Below are 21,396 nucleotides of genomic sequence, written 5' to 3' on the forward strand. Positions count from 1 at the left end.
TGTGTCTTATGGACACAACAAGCCCATGTGTTATCCACGGTTTGATTTTACGAAATTTTGCTGAATTTCCTTTTGGAATAATTTTTTTTGATCATTTATAAAGTTCTGTTATGAAATATTATTTCATAAACTCAAGTAGGCTCAGGTAGGCTAATTTCGAAAGGGTAATAAATTAATTATGATTCTTGACAGGCAACACAGAGATGAGCGGTCAGGAGAAAGGGGGGAGGGGCCGTTTCCTGACTCTTGTTAGAGAGCCGGCGGGACCCCGGTTCGGTAACGACAGTCGCAGAGATTATTAATTTAAAAACCGGATTACGGAATGTAACACAGTCAATCGTGAATCGATAGATTTTTACCCTGATGGGTTTGTTATTTTATATATCCAACATGATATTGGAGTTATCGAGAAAGTGCGTGATTCACATTTCAAAACCATAACGGCGACATTTTGATCAGCATGTCGGTAGATGGTAATCGACAATTAATCGGAGCCATCTCTGGGTTGACCGTGGTCGCGGATATAAATTCATCATCCTGGGCCTTGTGCAGGCAAGTTATTAATATTCTGGGCCGAGCCTTAATTAATCTCGCCGAGCAAATCTGTGGGCGGATGTCGATTGGTGCCTAACACACGAGAGGGCCAGCGCGCAACAGCAGAATATTCCGGAGGAGGGATGAGAGGCATCCGACTTGCCTCGGATCGTACCGATGCATTCCTCACCGTCATGGATTTCCCATCATCAAGAATACCTAGCCAAGTTTAGATAGTCAGAGTAGCTCATAACACGGTCGATCTCGGGTGAGTGTCTTAATTTAAATATTGATATGATCAGACAGTTAAATATATAATCAGTGTGCAATTTAAACAATTAAACTGTTTTATTTAATCATCACATCACCCTGTGACATAATAGCATGACAGCAGTGCCCACCGCCCGAGAGGTAAGTCTTTCATGATCCGAAAGGAGCTGGCGACGCGTCGGACAGACATAGCATGATAGAAATATCATGCTTTGGCGCTCTATTCATTAGAAAAGTTTGTCCGACGTGTCTTTAACTTTAAACCCGCATAATATTTGGCGCCCAACGTGGGGCACGAACCCACGACCCTGAGATTAAGAGTCTCATGCTCTACCGACTGAGCTAGCCGGAGCAAATATTAGACGGTGATTTGCATCGTAACCCTATAGCTGATATTGAATCTAATTCACAAAATTGTACTAGTCAGAGAATCTACGCACAAAGATTAGAAGAACTGTCATCAGTTTATGAGCAAGTCTCAGATGCTTTACTAAAAGCTTACCAAAAAGGAGCAAGCCATTATAACCTGCGGAGAAAACATGTTAGTTTTCAAGTCGGAGACAGAGTTTGGCGTAGAAATTTCGTCCAATCAAACGCTTTAAATTACTTTGCACAAAAACTAGCCCCTCGCTTTGTACAAAATGTTGTTGTAAAGAAAAAATCAGACCTAATTTATACATTAGCTGACATGAATGGGAAAGTTACCGGTGATTTCCATATAAAAGATATTGTAAAATCGGACAATGTCCCGGTATAGTCCTATATTCTTAAGTACTTTGAAGGATCTGGCCATCCCTATAAAGTGCTGTAAATAAAATATTGTTTAATGCTTGGGAGTTTCAACCCGGCCTGATCAACCGAGTTGAAGCAACCCGACATTGACAATCTATGATTAAATAAAAAAACGAGTAGTAATTGTTTCTCACAATTTTTATTTAACTCTAGTGATAATGCTCGAGTTCATTATTTTCCGTGTTTATTGAAATAATCGTTATATTAAGCTTTAATATGTTAAAGAACAATTCAGCAGAACAGATGAATAAAATTATGTTATGTATTTGTTTATATTGTCTGGAAATGCATGGTGATACTTGTCCACTATCCCCTTGTATTTCAAGCACAATTTTATGAACAATGTTCATATTTCGTTAATATTATTATTCTATGTACTTTCAATATGTATACCATCCCAGTACCTCTTGGTACTCTGAGTACTTGGAAAATTTAAATACTCATCTACGCAAAAGTTGGGTAAAATATTAATCTTGTTTTGCTATCTAGCTAAACTAAGTATAAATTGCTTGAAAATTCTTCTCGTATAGTGCAATGTTTAATTATAAGAACTGATTACAAATATATACTTATTATATAAGATATGTCCATCACATATGGGACTCATACAAAAATAACACCATTCAAAACAATGGTTGTATACTTTACTAATTACACCATTCATAAAAATGGCGGTATACCTCTACTAATTGCACCATATCCATAGGAATGGTTGATGACGTTTTCAATTTATTAAACCACCTTACACACCTGTGAGAGTGTAAAGGTTATAGTTTTCTCAAATAAGATAAAACTTTCTTGCGATGATGTTTTGCTCTTAAATTTATTACTTCCCTTCGTGAACTCACCTGAGCGACCAAATTAGGTAGATTAGTTACAACTCTCCGGAGTGAACATTTTTCCATCTCCTAAGATGTACATTCAGTGCGTAAAATCAGTGAAAAGTGAGGGCTGGTTTTCCACCCTAAAGTGTTGCCTATTGTGGCTATATAAACCCTATTTTAGGGACAGTGTTGCCAAAGTGCATGTTGTAATATTCGGATGATGTGAGAAGGAGATATAAATATATATAAATTGTAATTTTGTAGTAATAATATATGAATTTTTAATTTAAGTTTATCTGCTTTATTGTAGATGTAACGTCAACGGCAGTTCTTGACGATAAGTCAGTTTTTCAACACCCAGCTTCATCAATGCTGTGGGTGCTTGTGGACCCCGTTTACGTAACATTATTTAGATATTGTTAATTTTAGGATATTTAAGTTAAAGTTTTCTATATTTAAGTGTAGTTGCTATGGTTTTTGTAAATTTTCAGATCGGAGAATGGTTGCTTCGCAAGCCCAGCCATCCTGCCTTACGCAGGATGGGTGCGATTGGAGTTGCGGCACACCCATTCGGTATAACTTATTAATTTTATTCTATTTTGTAGTTTTATAACAATTGTTTGAGTTACCTTCTTCTTTTTAGTACCGGGATCGACATAGGTTTTTATAATTCAGGTTTGTAGGTAAATTAATGTTTGGGGGCAAACATTTGTGTGGTGACGGGGGTAATGTTATGAAATATTATTTCATAAACTCAAGTAGGCTCAGGTAGGCTAATTTCGAAAGGGTAATAAATTAATTATGATTCTTGGACAGGCAACTCAGAGATGAGCGGTCGGTAGAAAGGGGGGGGGGCGTTTCCGCACTCTTGTTATAGACCCGGTGGGACCCCGGTTCGGTAACGACAGTCGCAGAGATTATTAATTTAAAAACCGGATTACGGAATGTAATACAGTCAATCGTGAATCGATAGATTTTTACCCTGATGGGTTTGTTATTTTAAATATCCAACATGATATTGGAGTTATCGAGAAAGTGCGTGATTCACATTTAAAAACCATAACGGAGACATTTTGATCAGCATGTCGGTAGATCGAAATCGACAATTAATCGGAGCCATCTCTGGGTTGACCGTGGTCGCGGATATAAATCCATCATCCTGGGCCTTGTACAGGCATGTTATTAATATTCTGGGCCGAGCCTTAGTTAATCTCGCCGAGCAAATCTTTGGGCGGATGTCGATTGGTGCCTAACACACGAGAGGGCCAGCGCGCAGCAGCAGAATATTCCGGAGGAGGGATGAGAGGCATCCGACTTGCCTCGGATCGTACCGATGCATTCCTCACCGTCATGGATTTCCCATCTTCAAAAATACCTAGCCAAGTTTAGATAGTCAGAGTAGCTCATAACACGGTCGATCTCGGGTGAGTGTCTTAATTAAAATATTGGTATGATCAGACATTTAAATATATAATCAGTGTGCAATTTAAACAATTAAACTGTTTTATTTAATCATCGCATCACCCTGTGACACGATAGCATGACAGCGGTGCCCACCGCCCGAGAGGTAAGTCTCTCATGATCCGAAAGGAGCTGGCGACGCGTCGGACAGACATAGCATGATAGAAATATCATGCTTTGGCGCTCTATTCATTAGAAAAGTTTGTCCGACATGTCATTAACTTGACAAAAGAATTATAGTGGTTTATTTTGTGGGTATTATGCCGTGTTGCGCTAACTCCTTCTTTAGCCAACGTATCGGACAGCACTGCAGTCTCCATCAGATGTGTGAAGATTAAATAATCAACATTAGTATAAAGTTAACGAAAGCTATTTTTCTCAAAATCAATACTTTTTTTTTTAATTTTTATTTCTATATATAATTTACAGTTTCACATAATTATTTATATTTGTATATGATATATTTCAAACTTATAACTATAATATGTTGTTTGTAAGGTAGGTTTGAGAAGGTGAAACTGTATGTGAGTAATTTATTTATTTATTTATTTATTTATTTCATTTTATTAACGCCTAGAAGGCTTTTACGTATACATGTTAAGGGTTTTGTTGTTCAGTAGCATTATAAAATATTTTAATTACATAGCATAATAAATTGAGTATGAACTTACATAACAATGTGTAGGGTTATTGTTATGGTGTTATTATTTTATAAACATAAGCAAGCAAAGTTTATTGTACAAAGTACGTCGGTTGAATATTTTACAGAACATAGGTTAAACTAATACATAAACTTGAGAAAAATATAACAGATATAGGTAGGTAGTTAAGTAGATACAATTCAAGTATATAGTTACGGTGTTATTGGAATTTGGACAATGAGTTCGATAAGTTTATATAAATATAGTGTAGTTACAAGAGTACAATAATGTAAGTAGGTAATACACACAAGACAATTAAGTTTGTTATTATTATTATAAAGATAAACACTACAGTTTGTTGTAAACCATCTTTGTAATCATCAATCTTTATTTTGCCCGATTGGGAATTTTACAAAACAAAGCTTAGTTAATGAAACAATAAAATATGCGTTTGAAAAAAAAAATTATGAATCTGTTACAAACATTCTAGTATACTGTATTTTAGTTTGTATACTGATTGGTGATGATAAACATCAATTGAGCTATACTTATTACCGAGTATGTGAAGTCTTTGAATAGGTGAGTTTTGAACATAATTGTTAGCAGATATGGGAACATTATATAGAGCGGTCTGTCGAGTGTCGCGCGTAGGTACACGGAGCGATATAAGACTCGTCAAATCAATGGCATCCAGTCTGCCATTCGAAATTTTGAAAAGAGATACTAAGTCGCACACTGTGCGTCTCAATGATAAATCGGTTAAATTTAGTAAGTTCATGAGGAAAGTGTAATTAAGATATTCGTTTGGAATTCCTAATTTATAATTAATAAATCGCAGAAATTTATGTTGCACTCTTTCAATTTTTAATTGGTGAATCTTATAAAATGGAGACCAGATTGTTGAGTTATACTCTAGATTACTTCTAACTAAACCAGTGAATAGCAGTTTGAAGGAATTTATTAATTTAAAATCTTTCGCTGTCCTTAATATAAAACCCAAACATTTCATGGCCTTGGTGGTTATTTCGTTTATATAATAATAATAATAATAATAATAAAAACGTTTATTTGACAATAATTTTTTACATGTTTGCATATAGTTTGTACACATACATTTAGATGATTATAATGCCAAAAGGGCAACTGCTCAGCTGTACATTCCGGATTTCTCCGGGAATGTAGCTGGTTTTCAGCAGTGCCTTTAATATATGAGGAACAAATGTTAGTTGCCTGTCAAAAATAATACCAAGATCCTTAATATTTTCAACTCTTTTTAGGAAAATGTTGTTGATGCTATATTGATGCGTAATGGGATTTTTGATTCGGGCAAAAGTTATCGTTTGACATTTATCAATATTGAGAAATAGTTCATTGTGGGTGCACCACTCTTGTAGCCTCACAAGATTAAATTGTAGTACGTAACAGTCATGAATATTTGTAATGGTTTTATAAATTTTGAGATCATCTGCAAATAAGAGAATCATGACTCCATCAAAAACCGTAGTTATATCATTGATAAACAATAAAAATAGTACTGGTCCTAAATGAGACCCCTGTGGGACGCCGGTAAAGACTTCGAACTGGTGTGAATAGTGTGAGTTGAGTTTAACACATATTTTTCTTTTATGCAGATAACTCTCAAACCATCTCAAAATATTCCCTGTTATTCCAAGGGCACTAAGTTTATGTATGAGAATTTTATGTGAGACTTTGTCGAATGCCTTACTAAAGTCAGTATACACTACGTCTGTTTGAAGACGCTTTTGCATTGTATTAAATAGGTATTCCTGATAGATCATCAAGTTTGTAAAAGTAGATCTTTTTGCCATGAAACCATGTTGACGATGTGAAATAACTTTGTTAATCTCAGGCGAGAGTTTAGAAAGCAGAGCAGATTCAAATAGTTTAGGGATTGACGATTGGATACATACAGGTCTATAGTTAGAGATATCTGATCTATTTCCTTTCTTAAAGATTGGAAATAGAAAACTGGTTTTCCATTTTTGTGGAAAGGTACCAATTTTTAGAGACAAGTTAAAAAGTTTAGTTAGAGGTAATGTTAAAACTGATAAGCATTTTGATAAGAAAATTGGAGGAATGTTATCGGGACCAGCCGATTTATTAATATCAAGGGATTTTAATTTAGTTCTAATATCGCTTTCTTCGAATATACATTGGCTAAAATCGATCTTGTTGTCATTGTTAGCTGTAGTTGTATCGAATAATGGAGAGTTGTTTGCAGTATCATAGACTTTGCTGAAAAATTCAGCAAACAGATTGACGACTTCTTGGGGGGTATCGGCCATTTTATTATCTAAATACATGTTTGACGGAATACTAGAGTCATTATTATTGAGCATGTTCGCAAATTTATAAATGTTCTGAGGATTAGCTGCTGCCAATTCTTCGCAGTTTTCGATACACCTTTTGTAACATAACTTGGACATATTTTTAGTTGTCTTTCTTAGTTCACAAAATTTTACATAATCTTTAGGATCACGTGACGATTTATAAACTTTATGAGCAATTTTTTTGTCTCTAATTATTTTAATAAGGTCGTTGCTAAACCATTTTGGGTAGTTGTGCACAGTGATTTTAGTGACGGGTACAAACAATTCAATTGCATTATTTAAAATTAAGTAAAATTTGTCTACCATTACATTTAGGTTTTCTTCAAAGTCAAGAAAGTTCCAGTCAGTAGACAATAGAAGATTTGTGATTTGCTTAAAATCAGCTTTGAAAAAGTTTAATTTTGTTGATGGAGATGGATTTTTTTCTATTTTTGAACTGTAGCATTCGATCGTTAAAGGAGGGTGATACTTGTCGATTGGGAGAATATCTTCAGCAGATGCGGATACTTTTACAGAAGAAGAATTGGAAAACACTAGATCGAGAAGACGAGCGTTAACATTGTAGACATAGTTTAACTGCCGGAGATTTAAAAAATTTGACATCTCGATTATATCATGGGAACCATGATTGATGTTGTCCGTGCATGAAGTTTTATTGTTTTCTGTGTCCCACGTTACATTAGGTAGATTGTAGTCTCCTGTTAATATCAAAGTGGCATATGGAAATTTTCTTCGTATTGTTTCAGCTTCGAGGTAGTGGTCTTTGTATAATTGAGCATCAGAAGAAGGGGGTATATATAAGCAGCCAACAATAATTTTTTCCTTATTGGTAGACACCATGATGAATAGTTGTTCCAGATGAGTGTAGATGCATTTGAGTTTTCTTGAGTTGAATTTCTTATTTACGGATATTAACACACCACCTCCTCTAGTTTTATTGCTATTGCTTCTATCTTGTCTGTACACTGTGTGTTCAAAGAAACCCAATTCCGTAGTATCAATGTTTTTGTTCCGCCATGTCTCAGTGAAAGCGTAAGAATCGTAATCCAGAAATATTGTATGTTTCGTGAACACCTCACTAGGAGAACCTGTGCTGAGGTGTTTACGTGGTTATGTATAGGTGTGACAAGTATTTATGTGTTTTAGAAGAAAGTTTTTATTTTTTATAAGTTTTAATTTTTTAATTTTTTTGGTTTTTTTGTAAATTGAATATTCATAATAAATATCTAAAAAAAAATTATTAATATATATTAACATATATTATGTAAATGCATATATTTGAATTGTAAGTGTGAGTATAGTTGGTAAAATCTCGAAAAACGTGTTTATTTATTATACACTTTTTATGGTTTAGTTATGTTTGGTTCGGAGTTATTATGTTTTGAAAAAATAAAATATCTTGGTTTTTGATCCAGGCTGTGATATGTTTTTTGTGAATGTTTGCGGATGTATTTGCAGTTAGTAGTTGCTTCAGAGTAATGGGCATACAATTAAACAGTTTAGTAGCGTAGTATTGAAAGTGTCTTTGTCCGTGTGTGGTGTGTGTTATCGGTATGTTTAGTGTTTTATTTTTTGAGGATCTGGTTTATAACGAGGTTTTTGGTTGAATTGGAATATGGAGTTTGTGTTGGAGGAGGTGTAGTAATGCAGATTTGGCATAAAGTTGTCTCATTGACAAGACTTCTAATGTTTTGTAAATTTCGCTTGATTCTGTGTCGAATGGTACTTTTAGGATTACTTTATTTATATATATACTTTATTCAACATATTAAATAAATATCTGTCCTACAAAATATTAATCAATATTAATCAATATCATTATATCCGATCAGTGGTTTCAGGGTGTTGCTCAGCCAGTCCCTCACGCTGAAGATCTCTGTAAAGGCAGTGAAGGTGTTGGGGCGGCAGGATGTCTTGTCCTCGTTTAGGGGGCCGTTGCTGACCACGCCGCGGAGGTACCAGCGGTTCCGCTCGGTGTACTTCAAGGGGAACACCAACCCTCCACCGCTGTCACCCTTGCACACTGCGGACCCTGAAAATTATATATTTTTTTGGATTTTAAATATAAAATTTTTGTAACTAAACTTATTATAAATTTTTAATTTGTGTAAATTTTAAATTTTAGAAATTTTTTTCCAAAGTTCGCGTAATAAATTGTTCAAAACGTACGAACCATTGAGATAGCCTGCACAAAACTTGTCAGAAGTAAGAAAGCCAGTGTAGTGATATTGGCTTAGCTCCTTGGTACACACACTTCGCTCTACAACTGGCAAGTTAAGGGTCCGCAGCTCATTAGAAGTTTCATGTTTTTCAGTCATTCCCCAGCCTGCTACCTGAAAAACAAAATATTTTTACAAATACGTTATTTTCGCGTATAGAAATATAGACAAACAAAAAATTCAACCGAGAAGCTAAACAGACATGAAACCAAGAAAAGGTTAGTAATAACGTAATACACTTTTTGAAATACGAATACGTTTTAAAAAAGGATTCCGCAGATTTCAAAAACGTTTATGGACTGTCATGTAGAGAGAGCTTCAGATGAGAGGACCTTCAGCATGCAGGACATGCAGGACATAGTGATGGACTCTACAACAATGTCTGAAATTTTGGCTAAATGGCAACCCGAAAAATTCAATCTTTATAATTATAAACAGCCAAACCTTCCCGACGCTGTTGGGTGAAAGTTGGTGTCTGTTGAGTTCCTCGTCATACAGGTCGTAACAGATAGCCTGCACCGCGGTGGTGAAGTGAAAGGGTTTCTTTAATATCACCAGCGCTACATCGTCCTGGTAGTGCTGCTCATGGCCCCCGTATTTATTGTGGAGAAGTATCTTGAATACCTAAAAACATTTATTAAAAATTACACGTATTATAAAAACGATAACATTTCGTAAAAAATTCGATTTTGGAATATCTAAATATATTTATTAAAAAACAACACGTATTGTAAAAACGATGGCGTTTCGCAAGAAATTCAGAAAGCTTATAACTTAGTTTACACAGTTTACTTAGTTTACACACTTAGTTTATTCTGCATATAGGAAGCATCAGAAGCCTTAGTTGGCAGCCTCGGGTGAATATACGAGTATACTCGTATATACATATGCCAGGACGTCAAACATGGATAGGATCTGACCTTGCAAACGACAATACATCTGGCGAGAATATTGCAAGATTGTTATAAAAAATTGTTTTAATGCGGAAGAAGAAATATCATAATTCGTATAAACATTGTTGATTAATGTACGTGTAAGACGTGTAGTGTAAGTAACATATGATAAATTTATATACTATCACATTTCATTTTGCTTAGTGTGGCTTCTATGACCCATCTTATCTTGAATCTACCAATTGGTGCAGACTTTATAGTTTCCAACTGCGCATTATAATATTTCATCCTTTTGAAGAGTACTGTTCTGCGTATTATTTATTGGATTTTTCCTATTGTTGTCCAACAATTATAATAATTAATTAAATTTGGGAATATTATGGAGTATATAGTTGGTGGTTTTTTTTTTAATTGTAGCATACCTCAGCTTTTTGCACCTGGCCGCGGTTCCTCTCCAGCTGATGGTCCCACGCGTTGTAAAATTTCCCAGCGGCAACTCGGAAATACTTGGCCTCCTTTGAAATTTTTGATTGCTCGTCGTAAAAACAATGGGCGGCTGCCAGAAAAAACGGAAAAGAAAATTTACATGAAAAATTTCATCTATTTACCAATATTTTCAGATAAAATCTTCACGAACACTAGCTTACTTTTAATAAAACATAAGAATATAAAGATTTCAATCACGAAAAAATTTTCTTAATTTAAAAAAAAGGTCTTAATTATTTTGTTCATAATTGTGGTAAATAAACATATTTCGATAGAATAATGGAAACATGCGTTAGGCATAAAGCCAAGGTTCTAAGTTCAGAGTTTTGGTCACGCCCTCTTTTTTTTCTCTCACAAGTATAATTCATATTAAAGTTTTGGGCAGTCAATGCTTTAACCATGGAAAGAATAATGCATAATGGAAATTGGAAATACCTTCCAACATAGGAATGTGTTAAAAATATCGCTATTCATAGAATTTTAACCACAGAGTAATGAATATAACCGAGCTGCCCTTACGGGTGAAGAGAACTAAGTAAAGTTTGTTGGGATATCTAAATATAACACCAGCTTTTTTACTAATGTCGTATGCCGTTATTTACTGACGAACCAAGTCCAATTACCACATTACATACTACACGATGCTATCTGATATCTAATATGATGGAATGGTTTTGATGGAGTTCACGACTTCAGCCATATCAATACAAAATATTACTTGCGTAGTGACTGGCAGAAATCATTTACGTAGGCTTACACCAAAAATTCAAGTTCCTGACTTGAGTTGACAAGTCTGGACATTCAGGACATTGGTGAATGGTATAAATTATTTGAGAGAGTTGATCGAGGAAAAACAAATAATTATTTCTGAGTCTACGGGAAGGGATATTGAAAGGGGTGAGTTGCAATAAAGTAGGTGAGTCAATCATACTGTTAATAATTTTGAAAATGCAGATGAGATCAAAGTCCTTACTACGTTTTCAAAAGAAGAAATATTTAATTTTACTTCAAGTTCATCGTATGAGTAATAGCCTCTTTTAAGCCTTAACCTCCAAGCAATGCCACTTATTCGATATGATTAATGTGAATATCATAGAATGAAGATCAAATGACGCAGGCATATTCTAGATAAGGGCGAACCAACAAACATAATATTATCGAAATCAGAGGTGATTCTATTTATGAAGCCAAGTACTTTAGAGTCAAGATAGTCAGGGTTTGAAAGCGTTGGAAGACGGGCAAGGAGATTCAGATAGTGAAGATCAGGGGGAATTCAAAGTCGGTCGAGCATAGCCAGGATCGGTCAGCGTTGTAATATAGTCAAGGCGATTAAAAGTTGGGAGACGCGTCAGCAAAAAATTTCATTGTCGGGACACGAACGCGGCTAAAATCATTTAGTGTAGAAAGTGTGGTTTTCTAACAGCATGAGTATTTTACTGCATGTGAGTGTGGTTGTTTCTTATAATTATTTGGAATGCACTAAGATGATGAATTGGTAAGTCCTATTATAAACTAATTATTAACCCTTATTTATTGTGGATTTCTTAGAGAGGTAAATGCGTTCCAATAAATAAAATAATACAATTTTATTTTGAAGTTAGGGTATTTAGCTTGAATACTATAAGTAATTATTTTAAAAGCTTCAACAGAAGAATTTTAAGTCCGGACCCTTTTACAATAAGGGGTCATAAATCACATATTGTGTTAAAACCGCCTGGGCACTTGGTTAGTTTTAACACTTTAGATTATTGAACAATGCGCATTATTTGGGTTATGAGCTATGAGACTATTTTTCGCAATTTAAAATGATTTAATAATTCTCCAGTAGTAATATTTAACGACTAGGTTATACGGAATTCATAAAATATATTTAATTAAATATAACTTATTCAATCATCACTCTCACTTAGCCATGTACCGCGAGTGCACCATTATTTCAACTATTAGAGCTACGTGCGTATATCTACGTACTACTAATACCTACTTCCGACTTCGTTCTACGAACTTTGTGAAGGCTACGGTGTATTGTATTTATTACAGGGGGTTCTCTGTCAGCATATAATTTTCATTCATCTTTGAATCGGGATAACACAGCGGATCGAAGGTAGCCGCCGAGAGAATACATCTGTCTGGCTTTCCTATTCCTTCAATAGAGATTTCACATAAGTTTGGTTTGGGACGAAGTGTACGACTTTTCCGTAGGCTATCCTATCTTATCAAAGCGACAAAAGCGAAGGAATCGAAATTGGTAATTGGCTTGCCTAGTAGGGACTTTTTTGTGTTAGCAAAGTCGAAAACCCTGGATACCAGAAGAGCGTCTATTTCAGTAGGGCAGCGCCGGCTTTTCCCGTGCTCTTGATGTGGTTGAGTTATCCCGTAAAAGCATCGGTTTCTTTCGAAGGTGTTGGAGGACCAGCCTAACATGGTTCCCCTGGATAGACCCCTGTTCTGAGTATTTTCAGCTGGTGAGAGGACGCTTTCACGGAGTTCCAATCGAAGGGAACGAAGATTGCCAGAGATTTATCAACCACGTTGTTAATTTGGTGTTTTATTTTGATCATCTGTGAAAGTTAGGTTAGGTTAGGTTGGGTCAAATTGAAAAAAATTGCAATCTAGAAGAAGTCAACCCCATTAAATATCAAAATCATGAGGAGAAAGCTTGCGAGGCTAATTTCATAGCTATTCATGCATGAGAAGAAGACGGTAGATTCATAGTAACTTTACCAAGCCGTCCTTGTATCGATCAATTAGGAAACTCATTGACAACAGCGGAGAAAAGATTCCAAAACTTGAAAAACTTGAAAGAAAATTGTCGTCAAATACAGAATTAAAATCGCAACATGTACAATCTATGCGAGAATACAAGGAACTAGGTAACGGAGGTATGTGATAAACTAGAGGGAGATCATTTCTCCTATTTTTTACTACATCACGCCCTCATTAAGGAATCGAGCTCCACCACTAAGGTGAGGGTTGTTTTTACCACATCACGCCCTCATTAAGGAATCGAGCTCCACCACTAAGGTGAGGGTTGTTTTTACTACATCACGCCCTCATTAAGGAATCGAGATCCACCACTAAGGTGAGGGTTGTTTTTACTACATCACGCCCTCATTAAGGAATCGAGCTCCACCACTAAGGTGAGGGTTGTTTTTACCACATCACGCCCTCATTAAGGAATCGAGCTCCACCACTAAGGTGAGGGTTGTTTTTACCACATCACGCCCTCATTAAGGAATCGAGCTCTACCACTAAGGTGAGGGTTGTTTTTACCACATCACGCCCTCATTAAAGGATCGAGCTCCACCACAAAGGTGAGGGTTGTTTTTACCACATCACGTCCTCATTAAGGAATCGAGCTCCACCACTAAGGTGAGGGTTGTTTTTACCACATCACGCCCTCATTAAGGAATCGAGCTCCACCACCAAGGTGAGGGTTGTTTTTACCACATCACGCCCTCATTAAGGAATCGAGCTCCACCACTAAGGTGAGGGTTGTTTTTACTACATCACGCGCTCATTAAGGAAACGAGCTCCACCACTAAGGTGAGGGTTGTTTTTGACGGATCAGCCAAAACTTCCAATGGAATTTCCCTGAATGACGCCTTGATGGTAGAACCTGTCATTCAAAAGGATTTATATACCCAATTGTTACTTTTCAGAAAACACCAATATGTCATGACAGCTAACATCGAAAAGATGTATCGGCAGATAAACGTGAGTGCAGCTGACCACAGCTTGCAGAAAATAGTATGGTGCGAGTCACCGGAAGAGGAGATTCAGCATTACAAACTGAAAACTGTAAAGTACGGGTTAAGTCCTTCCTCTTTCCTAGCTACAAGATGCCTACAACAAGTTGGTATGGATAACCAAATTACTTTTCATAAAGCTAGTCAAGTCATAAAAAACAATTTTAACATTGATGACCTATTGACCGGAGACGATAATTTGGAATCCTGTAAAAATTTAAAAGGTCAATTAATTTACATTTTGCTGTCTGCAGGCATGATGTTACGAAAATGGAGATCTTATATCTTGGATTTGTCATCCGAGTCGGGCCAAGCTGAAATTGCCAGACCGAACAATTTAAAAAAAATTCTATCTGACAAACCCAAAAATGAAATTCATGTGCAGTAACTCAGAACAATGGCGTTGTGGGCCATCCTCTGACAACGCAGCAGATATATTATCAAAAGGAGCTACTGCTGAACAACTAGTGAATTCCTCAATATGGTGGCATGGGCCAGAGCGGTTGACTAGAGGAAACAACAGTTGGCCGCTATCGAAAATATCTTGTTCAAACCCTCCGTGAATTAAAGGAAAAAATGTTTTGATTGCAACTAATTCGGAAGAATGGGACATCTTTTAAAATTTCTTTTTTTTTAACTAAACTAAAGCGTGTAACTGCCTACGTATTAAGATTCGTAAATAATTGTGATAAGCTAAAGACTAAAATATCAGAAAATTTACACGATGAAGAACGAGAATTAGCTTGAAATATTTAATTGTATCGTCACAAAAATACAATTTTCAGGCAGAACGAGAAGCCTTATAAAAAATGGAAGTGTAAATAAAAATAGTTCTTTTTTTTATTGTTGATACATTTTTTTTACAATATTTCATATTTCAATTCAGTAATGTTGGCCTCACTGGGTTGTTTACCCGTGCTGAGGCCCCCATTTTATAATTTAAGAATTTATACATTTAAAAAAAAAGAAAAACAACATTAAAATAAAGATAAATTTAAAATTAAAATAAAGATTAAAAATTAAAATATAATTATAACACTAAAAGAAAAATATCTAAGAGAATGTAAATCGGCATTTATAATGATATATGTGTTTGTGCGTGTTGCGTGTTTTATATATTTTTTTGTGTTGCGTGTATATGTTTTATTCTTTTATGTTATAGAATTTTGGTAATATTGTCTTTTTGTTCTTTAATCCATTTTTTTTATTTTGTGTTTGAATTTATTTTTATTTTCCTCAATTTTTGTTTCAAGTGGAAGACTGTTGAATGCTTTAATAGCGTGGTATTTATGGTGTCTTTGTCCAAAGGTAGTGTTTACCGTCGGAGTTTTTATGTTTTCTTTGTACGCTTGTCTGACCGGTCTATTAGTGATATTTTGTGTTTGTTGGGGTTTGTTTTTTTGGTCGAAAATGTAGTTTAGTAGTGTTTTAACATATAATTGGCGTATATCAAGTACGTCACAGCTTTTAAATATTTGGTCTGTATCGGTTAGTTTATGTTTTTTGAGTATTACCTTTAATATCGTTTTCTGTGCGATTTCTATTTGAGCGATAGCTGCGTTTGTTGCTCCTCCCCAAGCAATTATTCCATATTCTATTATTGATTGGCATAGTGCATAATATATTGTTTTCAATTGTTTTATTTTATATATGTTTCTTATGTTTAGGAAAATGTGTATTGTTCTGAGGAGTCTATTTGTGATTTGTTTGATGTGATGTGTCCATCTAAGATTATGGTCAATTAGGATTCCTAGATACTTTATTTGTTCTGTTTTTTCTAGAGGGGGGCAATCGCAGATGTTGGTGTTTATGCATTCGTGTATTTTTATGGTGTTTGTATTGTTTTTGGCTGTCCTGTGTTAGTTATGCTGTACGTTGTAAATTTTGTTTTCGATATGTTTAGTGTGAGTGTATTTGAGTCCAACCATTTTTTCACTTGCGTGATTCCTAGATTCGCTATGTTATAAACCTTATTCCAATCCTTAGATTTAAATAGTAAAACTGTGTCGTCTGCGTAACTAATTATTTCTCCATCTATTTCCATGCTGCAAAGTTCATTTATGTAAATTATGAAAAGAACGGGCCCTAGTATGCTTCCTTGTGGAACTCCGTGTGTAATCGGCAGTGGTTTGCTAGTATAGTTATTAATTAAATGTAATAGTTATTAATTTAATTTATTCTTTAAATGCTCTGCTCCCGTTTTTACATGACCAATTAATACGGGTTGGTGGGAGATTGTCCACTGCAACAGTGTGTGGGCCATATGACCTGTCCATTGCTTCGGCCACAGAATCGTCGTTTCTCGGAATCTCCCCTCGCACAAGAAGAGAGTCATTTGACCACTCGTGAAACCCTATATATAGCTTTTCGGACTTTGGTTTGCGCAGTTTTTGTGGTTTGAAATATAGCCACAAAAGCATTACTGTCTAGCTTGTGTTTTCACAGCCAGGCCCCGATACTTTTGCCGGCCGGAGGAATCCCGCCGGCCCCCTGAGCAGGCGCTCACACCCCCAACTGCCTTTCTCAAGGCAACCCCTTCGCAAAAAGAAATACTCTACTCAGATCGACGCTGGCCCCTACAAACCACCCGCAAGCGCCTGAGACGTGCTCCTTATTCAAGAGGAGTCACCGATCGCAGCAACTGACGATGTTCCCGACGAGGATGCTTCCCGCTGACCACGACGACTCCCTGGTCGTGGTACCGCCCGGCGTCTACCAAATAGGACGGTTTAAAACTCACAGAGGTCAACCCAAGAAAATATATTGTGACAATGCTTCTACTTTCAAAGGTGCATGTAATAAACTGGAGGAACTTTATGAAAGTTTGAGAAAAAAAGGTGACAAAATTCAGGAATATTTAGCAAATAGGGCTATAGAATGGCATTTTATCGCGCCTCACGCACCAACGCAAGGAGGTCTGTGAGAGACTGCAGTCAACTATGCCAAATATCACTTGTATAGAATTAATAATGGTTCATCTTTAACTTTGGGCTTTTATATACTGTACTATTGTCAAGTCGAAGCCTGTCTCAACTCCAAACCCTTAACAGCACTGTCTAACGATCCTAATGATTTAATTCCTCTGACTCCTGACCATTTCCTTATGGGCACACTTGCATCTGTTATTCCAGAAGAAGATTTCCGAGATGTAACGAACAACAGACTAAATAAATATCAAAGAATGACGGAACTAATTCAATACTTTTGGTTCAGGTTGAATAAGGATTATTTGGGAGAACTTCAACGGAGAAACAAATGGCAAACCAGCAACCAGAGGTCCCTCCAGAAATATGATCTAGTTATTTTGAAGGAAGATTACTTACCCCACACTCTATGAAAAATGGCTCGCATTTTATCCTCCCAACATGGAGCTGATGGAATCGTAAGGGTAGTCACCCTCCGGACATCACAAGGGACGTTCGTGCGACCGATTACAAAAATCTGTCAGCTACCCACAGAGGACATCTTTGAACACCAATGACTGTCTCGTTCAAAAAAGTGCGATATGAAGAAATAGAACGATCGTGCAATTAATGTTTTTCCGCACGCCACAAACTGATGTAACAAAACTGATGTAACAAACCTGATGTAACCAAATTGATGACCCTGGCTCAAATTGATAACTCTGGCTCAAATGACCCCTCTTGCACAAGGTTATTCTCATAGAAATCAAAACAAGGACCCCGTCCAGATGAAAATAGAAGAAGAAGCCAATCAAGATTTGTGTTGTGTTTGTTAAAAAATCCTTTATTATTTTATATTATTTTTTTGTTTTTCTTTCAATGAATTTAAAATTTAAATTTTATAGTTACCTAATATTAATGGCGATATATATGTCTCTATATTCTCGTTTTTTATTGGAAAGAACCTTAATTAGTGAATTCAGTTTCTTTCGAGACGGTGCATGTATTATTTTGATCACAGTACATTTGATTAATTATATACCGCTAGTGCCACCTGTAAAGTTTAGGTTATATTATTTATGAAAGGTGCTTGCCTTTGCTATTTATTTGTTATTAGTCGCGTCGGCAAAAACAATTCCTGTATTGCCGCTTGTTGAATTTGTGTCAATGTAGTTTGATAACAGTTTTTCATATAAAAGGTAAAAGGTTTCTTTAAAAACGCTCTCTTGCCACTAAACAATCAAAGGTTTTACCTTCCCTAAAGATACACAGGAACCGCCCTGTAAAAAGTATTCACGTTGTGCATAAGAAGTGTCCATTCATTGTGAATAAAATTATTCGAATTGTTCTCAAATAACGGATATTTAATTTAAAAGGACCTTACAATTTATAACAGTGATCACGAAAAGAAAATTTGTGATCTAAAGTGACACCAAGGTCCTTAATAGACTTAACAGTAGATTAGCCAATGTCATTTAGTTTATAATAAAAAAATAATTGGTTTCTTCGCTCGGTAAAATAGCATAATTTTGAAGCAAGTTTAAGTCTTACCCGTTACGACGAGGCGAACGTGTATGATGCTTCCTCCACAGATCTGGTTCATCTTCCTGGTGCCCGAGTCAAACTGGTAGATGCCCACGTGCCAGGGGAACGTGTTTTGAATGACTTCGGGAGCGTTCACCATGTGCTTGATGGCGAATGACTTCTCCAGACCGCACACTAAAAAATAAAACAAGAGGAGCGTGTGATGCCTGAACTCTTTACGCTACATTTGATTGAAGTAAGGAAAGTTGATTTAGCAACCACAATAAATTTCTAAACAGAATCTTACGGAAGAGTGAAGCAAAATACCAAACAAACAACACACATAGCCTCTATGAACCAAACCTGTTCAATTTTGTCACTATTCTGTCTTATCCAGTAACTCTCTGTATAATCCATATATGAAACATTTAAACGAGAATATAGCACGTTAAGTATCAGGGGGCTTGCGATGGCCATATCAATAACATCGATAACTAAGCAGAATCGGTAGGACGCGACGATCTGTGCTGTTAATCTTAGTTTAACATGAACGCAACACGATGGCAACACATATATTATTTATTTCTTGCATGGACGGTTGTTTGTTATCTAGAAAGAAGGGCAATTCTCAAGTGAACAGTCGAGTTGAAATGGACGGCGGTTCGCGATTTGGTCCTTCGAGTAGGGATCACGAAAAAGAAGAAAACAAGCAACTAAAGTTAGAAAAGTATTTACCTGGTTTACAAATTGGCTTTTTGTTGTCAAACTTTCCATCCAGGCAAGTCACAATATCAAGGTTAGTCCTGTGCTCGTGTCTTGGTTTGCAACTAGAGTGGACGCGGGAGCCATGCGGAACGGGTGAACGACATGCTATCTTAGCGTAGGAAGAGGTGTAACAAACGTACTTCACGGTAAAGGATATTTTCAAATCGCAACTTTCTGGAAAAAGAGAAGTACAATATAGATAATCTTTTCAAAGAATTCACCATTCACAGCTAATAAAGTACAATGCAATTTTGAACCATCTCTTTCAATAACCATGACATTGGTCTTACTATTGAAAATGTTCAGAAATTCAATATGATAACTAACATCTCTACCATAGGTCACCCCAAATGGTTCACAACCTTTTTAACAGTTTATTTGCCTCGCCAGCAAGAAAGAACCATTACGTTTATCTCTGTTGGCTGGCGACACCAACACTAGCTGCCAACGCCGCAATGTCGTCGTAAATTAAAAGTAGAAAACTTGAACGCAAGAGGATGGGTTTTTGGCTGGCAACGGGAACTTCAGTTACAAGCGGGCAAGCGGCTGGAGAAGACATCTTGTAAAGACTGGACGTGGGATCTCGGACGGAAACGGTCGCGTTAGTTAGTTTCACTTTAATTTGACTGAACACTGTCTTCTTAAAATTACTACTAAATTTTGTAGAGATTAATCATCTCCGCATGGCGCCCTATACTTTATTACAGGTTAGTTGATCTCCTGGTATTTTGTCACTTTTGCGTAATTCATAATGTTACAATTAAATTCCTAGCAATTAAGTTGCTAGCGATCTTCGACCTAGCCCAAGGCCTTGAATTTATTATAACCATTATTAAAATTATTTAGTCTCATGTTTCTAAATTATTAATTAATAAATATTGTTAACTTTACTTTATTTTATTCTTTCAATAAAATCCCTTCTTATAGAAAACATAATTATTACAATGTCGCACCAACGCGTCTTTAATATTAGGATACCTTTTTAATTTATTACAATGGAAAAATATGCACATATTGTTCCAATACATAAATCTGGTGATCAGTCTTTTATGAAAAATTATCGACCAATCAGTATTTTATCATGTTTTGCAAAATTCTTCGAATCTATAATGTATAATTTGATATTCACACACTTTAAACCACAATTATGCATTAATCAACATGGATGTGTTCCCAACAGATCTATTAATTCCAATCTTCTTGACTTTTGTGATTACGTTTGCAATGCTTTTAACGAAAGAACTAAAGTAGATGCCGTTTACACAGATTTTAAAAAGGCATTTGATAAAGTAAACCATTCTATTCTACTACAGAAGCTTGATCGTATAACAAAACAGAACACAGAAAACAGAACACAGCTAATTCTTATAAATGGGTATGAGTCACCTCCCATAATTGTAACCTCAGGTGTACCTCAGGGGTCAAATCTTGGCCCTCTGCTTTTTTTAATCTTTATTAATGACCTTGGCCCCATGTTACGCTGCGATTTTGTTTTATTTGCTGATTATCTCAAGATTTACCATAAAATTTCCACTGATTCTGATCAAGTTATGCTTCAAGAAGATCTTTACACACTACATAGCTGGTGTACTCAAAATGATATGTTTCTAAATATTGATAAATGTTACATTATAACCTTCACTCATAACAGAAGACGAAAGAATCGTGCATATTTCATTAATAATATTCAATTTAATGCAGTCACCACTATTAAAGATCTAGGAATCACATTTGACTCAAAATTTAAGTTTGATGTACCTACATATCAGTGATATCACGAGTAAATCCTTGAAAATGATTGGATTTATACATAGAATATCGAAACCATTCAAAAATACCCAATCCATTATAACCTTGTACCACTCGTTGATCAGAAGCAAATTGGAATATGGTAGTGTTATCTGGAACCCACACTACTTGAAATATTAAAAAAACTATTGAATCTGTACAAAAAAAAATTCTAAGATTGTTATCATTTAGACTT

General features: G+C 35.8%; 1 protein-coding gene and 1 non-coding gene across 7 annotated transcripts in view; both read right to left on the reverse strand.

Moving 5' to 3' along the window:
* Positions 1-1,083: 1,083 nt before the first annotated feature.
* On the reverse strand, positions 1,084-1,157 carry TRNAK-CUU (transfer RNA lysine (anticodon CUU)). The gene has a single exon. It is a non-coding gene; the product is annotated as a tRNA-Lys (tRNA).
* Positions 1,158-8,199: 7,042 nt separating this feature from the next.
* LOC149410089 (clotting factor G beta subunit-like) overlaps positions 8,200-21,396 on the reverse strand; it is a 56,033-nt gene continuing 42,836 nt past the window's right edge. For 5 of the 6 annotated variants that reach the window (XM_089648646.1, XM_089648648.1, XM_089648641.1 and 2 more), the window contains 6 exons: positions 19,383-19,586; positions 18,675-18,842; positions 10,408-10,541; positions 9,537-9,716; positions 9,047-9,206; positions 8,200-8,905 (listed from right to left, as the gene is read on the reverse strand). In XM_089648646.1, coding sequence (XP_089504772.1) covers positions 8,679-8,905; positions 9,047-9,206; positions 9,537-9,716; positions 10,408-10,541; positions 18,675-18,842; positions 19,383-19,586 — 1,073 coding nt within the window. In that variant the 3' untranslated portion in view covers positions 8,200-8,678. The remainder of the gene's footprint in view (positions 8,906-9,046; positions 9,207-9,536; positions 9,717-10,407; positions 10,542-18,674; positions 18,843-19,382; positions 19,587-21,396) is intronic. The other variant, XM_089648644.1, reaches the window with a different exon arrangement.

The sequence above is a fragment of the Hesperophylax consimilis genome, chromosome 28, assembly GCF_061612785.1.
Source record: "Hesperophylax consimilis isolate HC1 chromosome 28, BYU_Hcon_1.0, whole genome shotgun sequence".
NCBI lineage: Eukaryota > Metazoa > Arthropoda > Insecta > Trichoptera > Limnephilidae > Hesperophylax > Hesperophylax consimilis.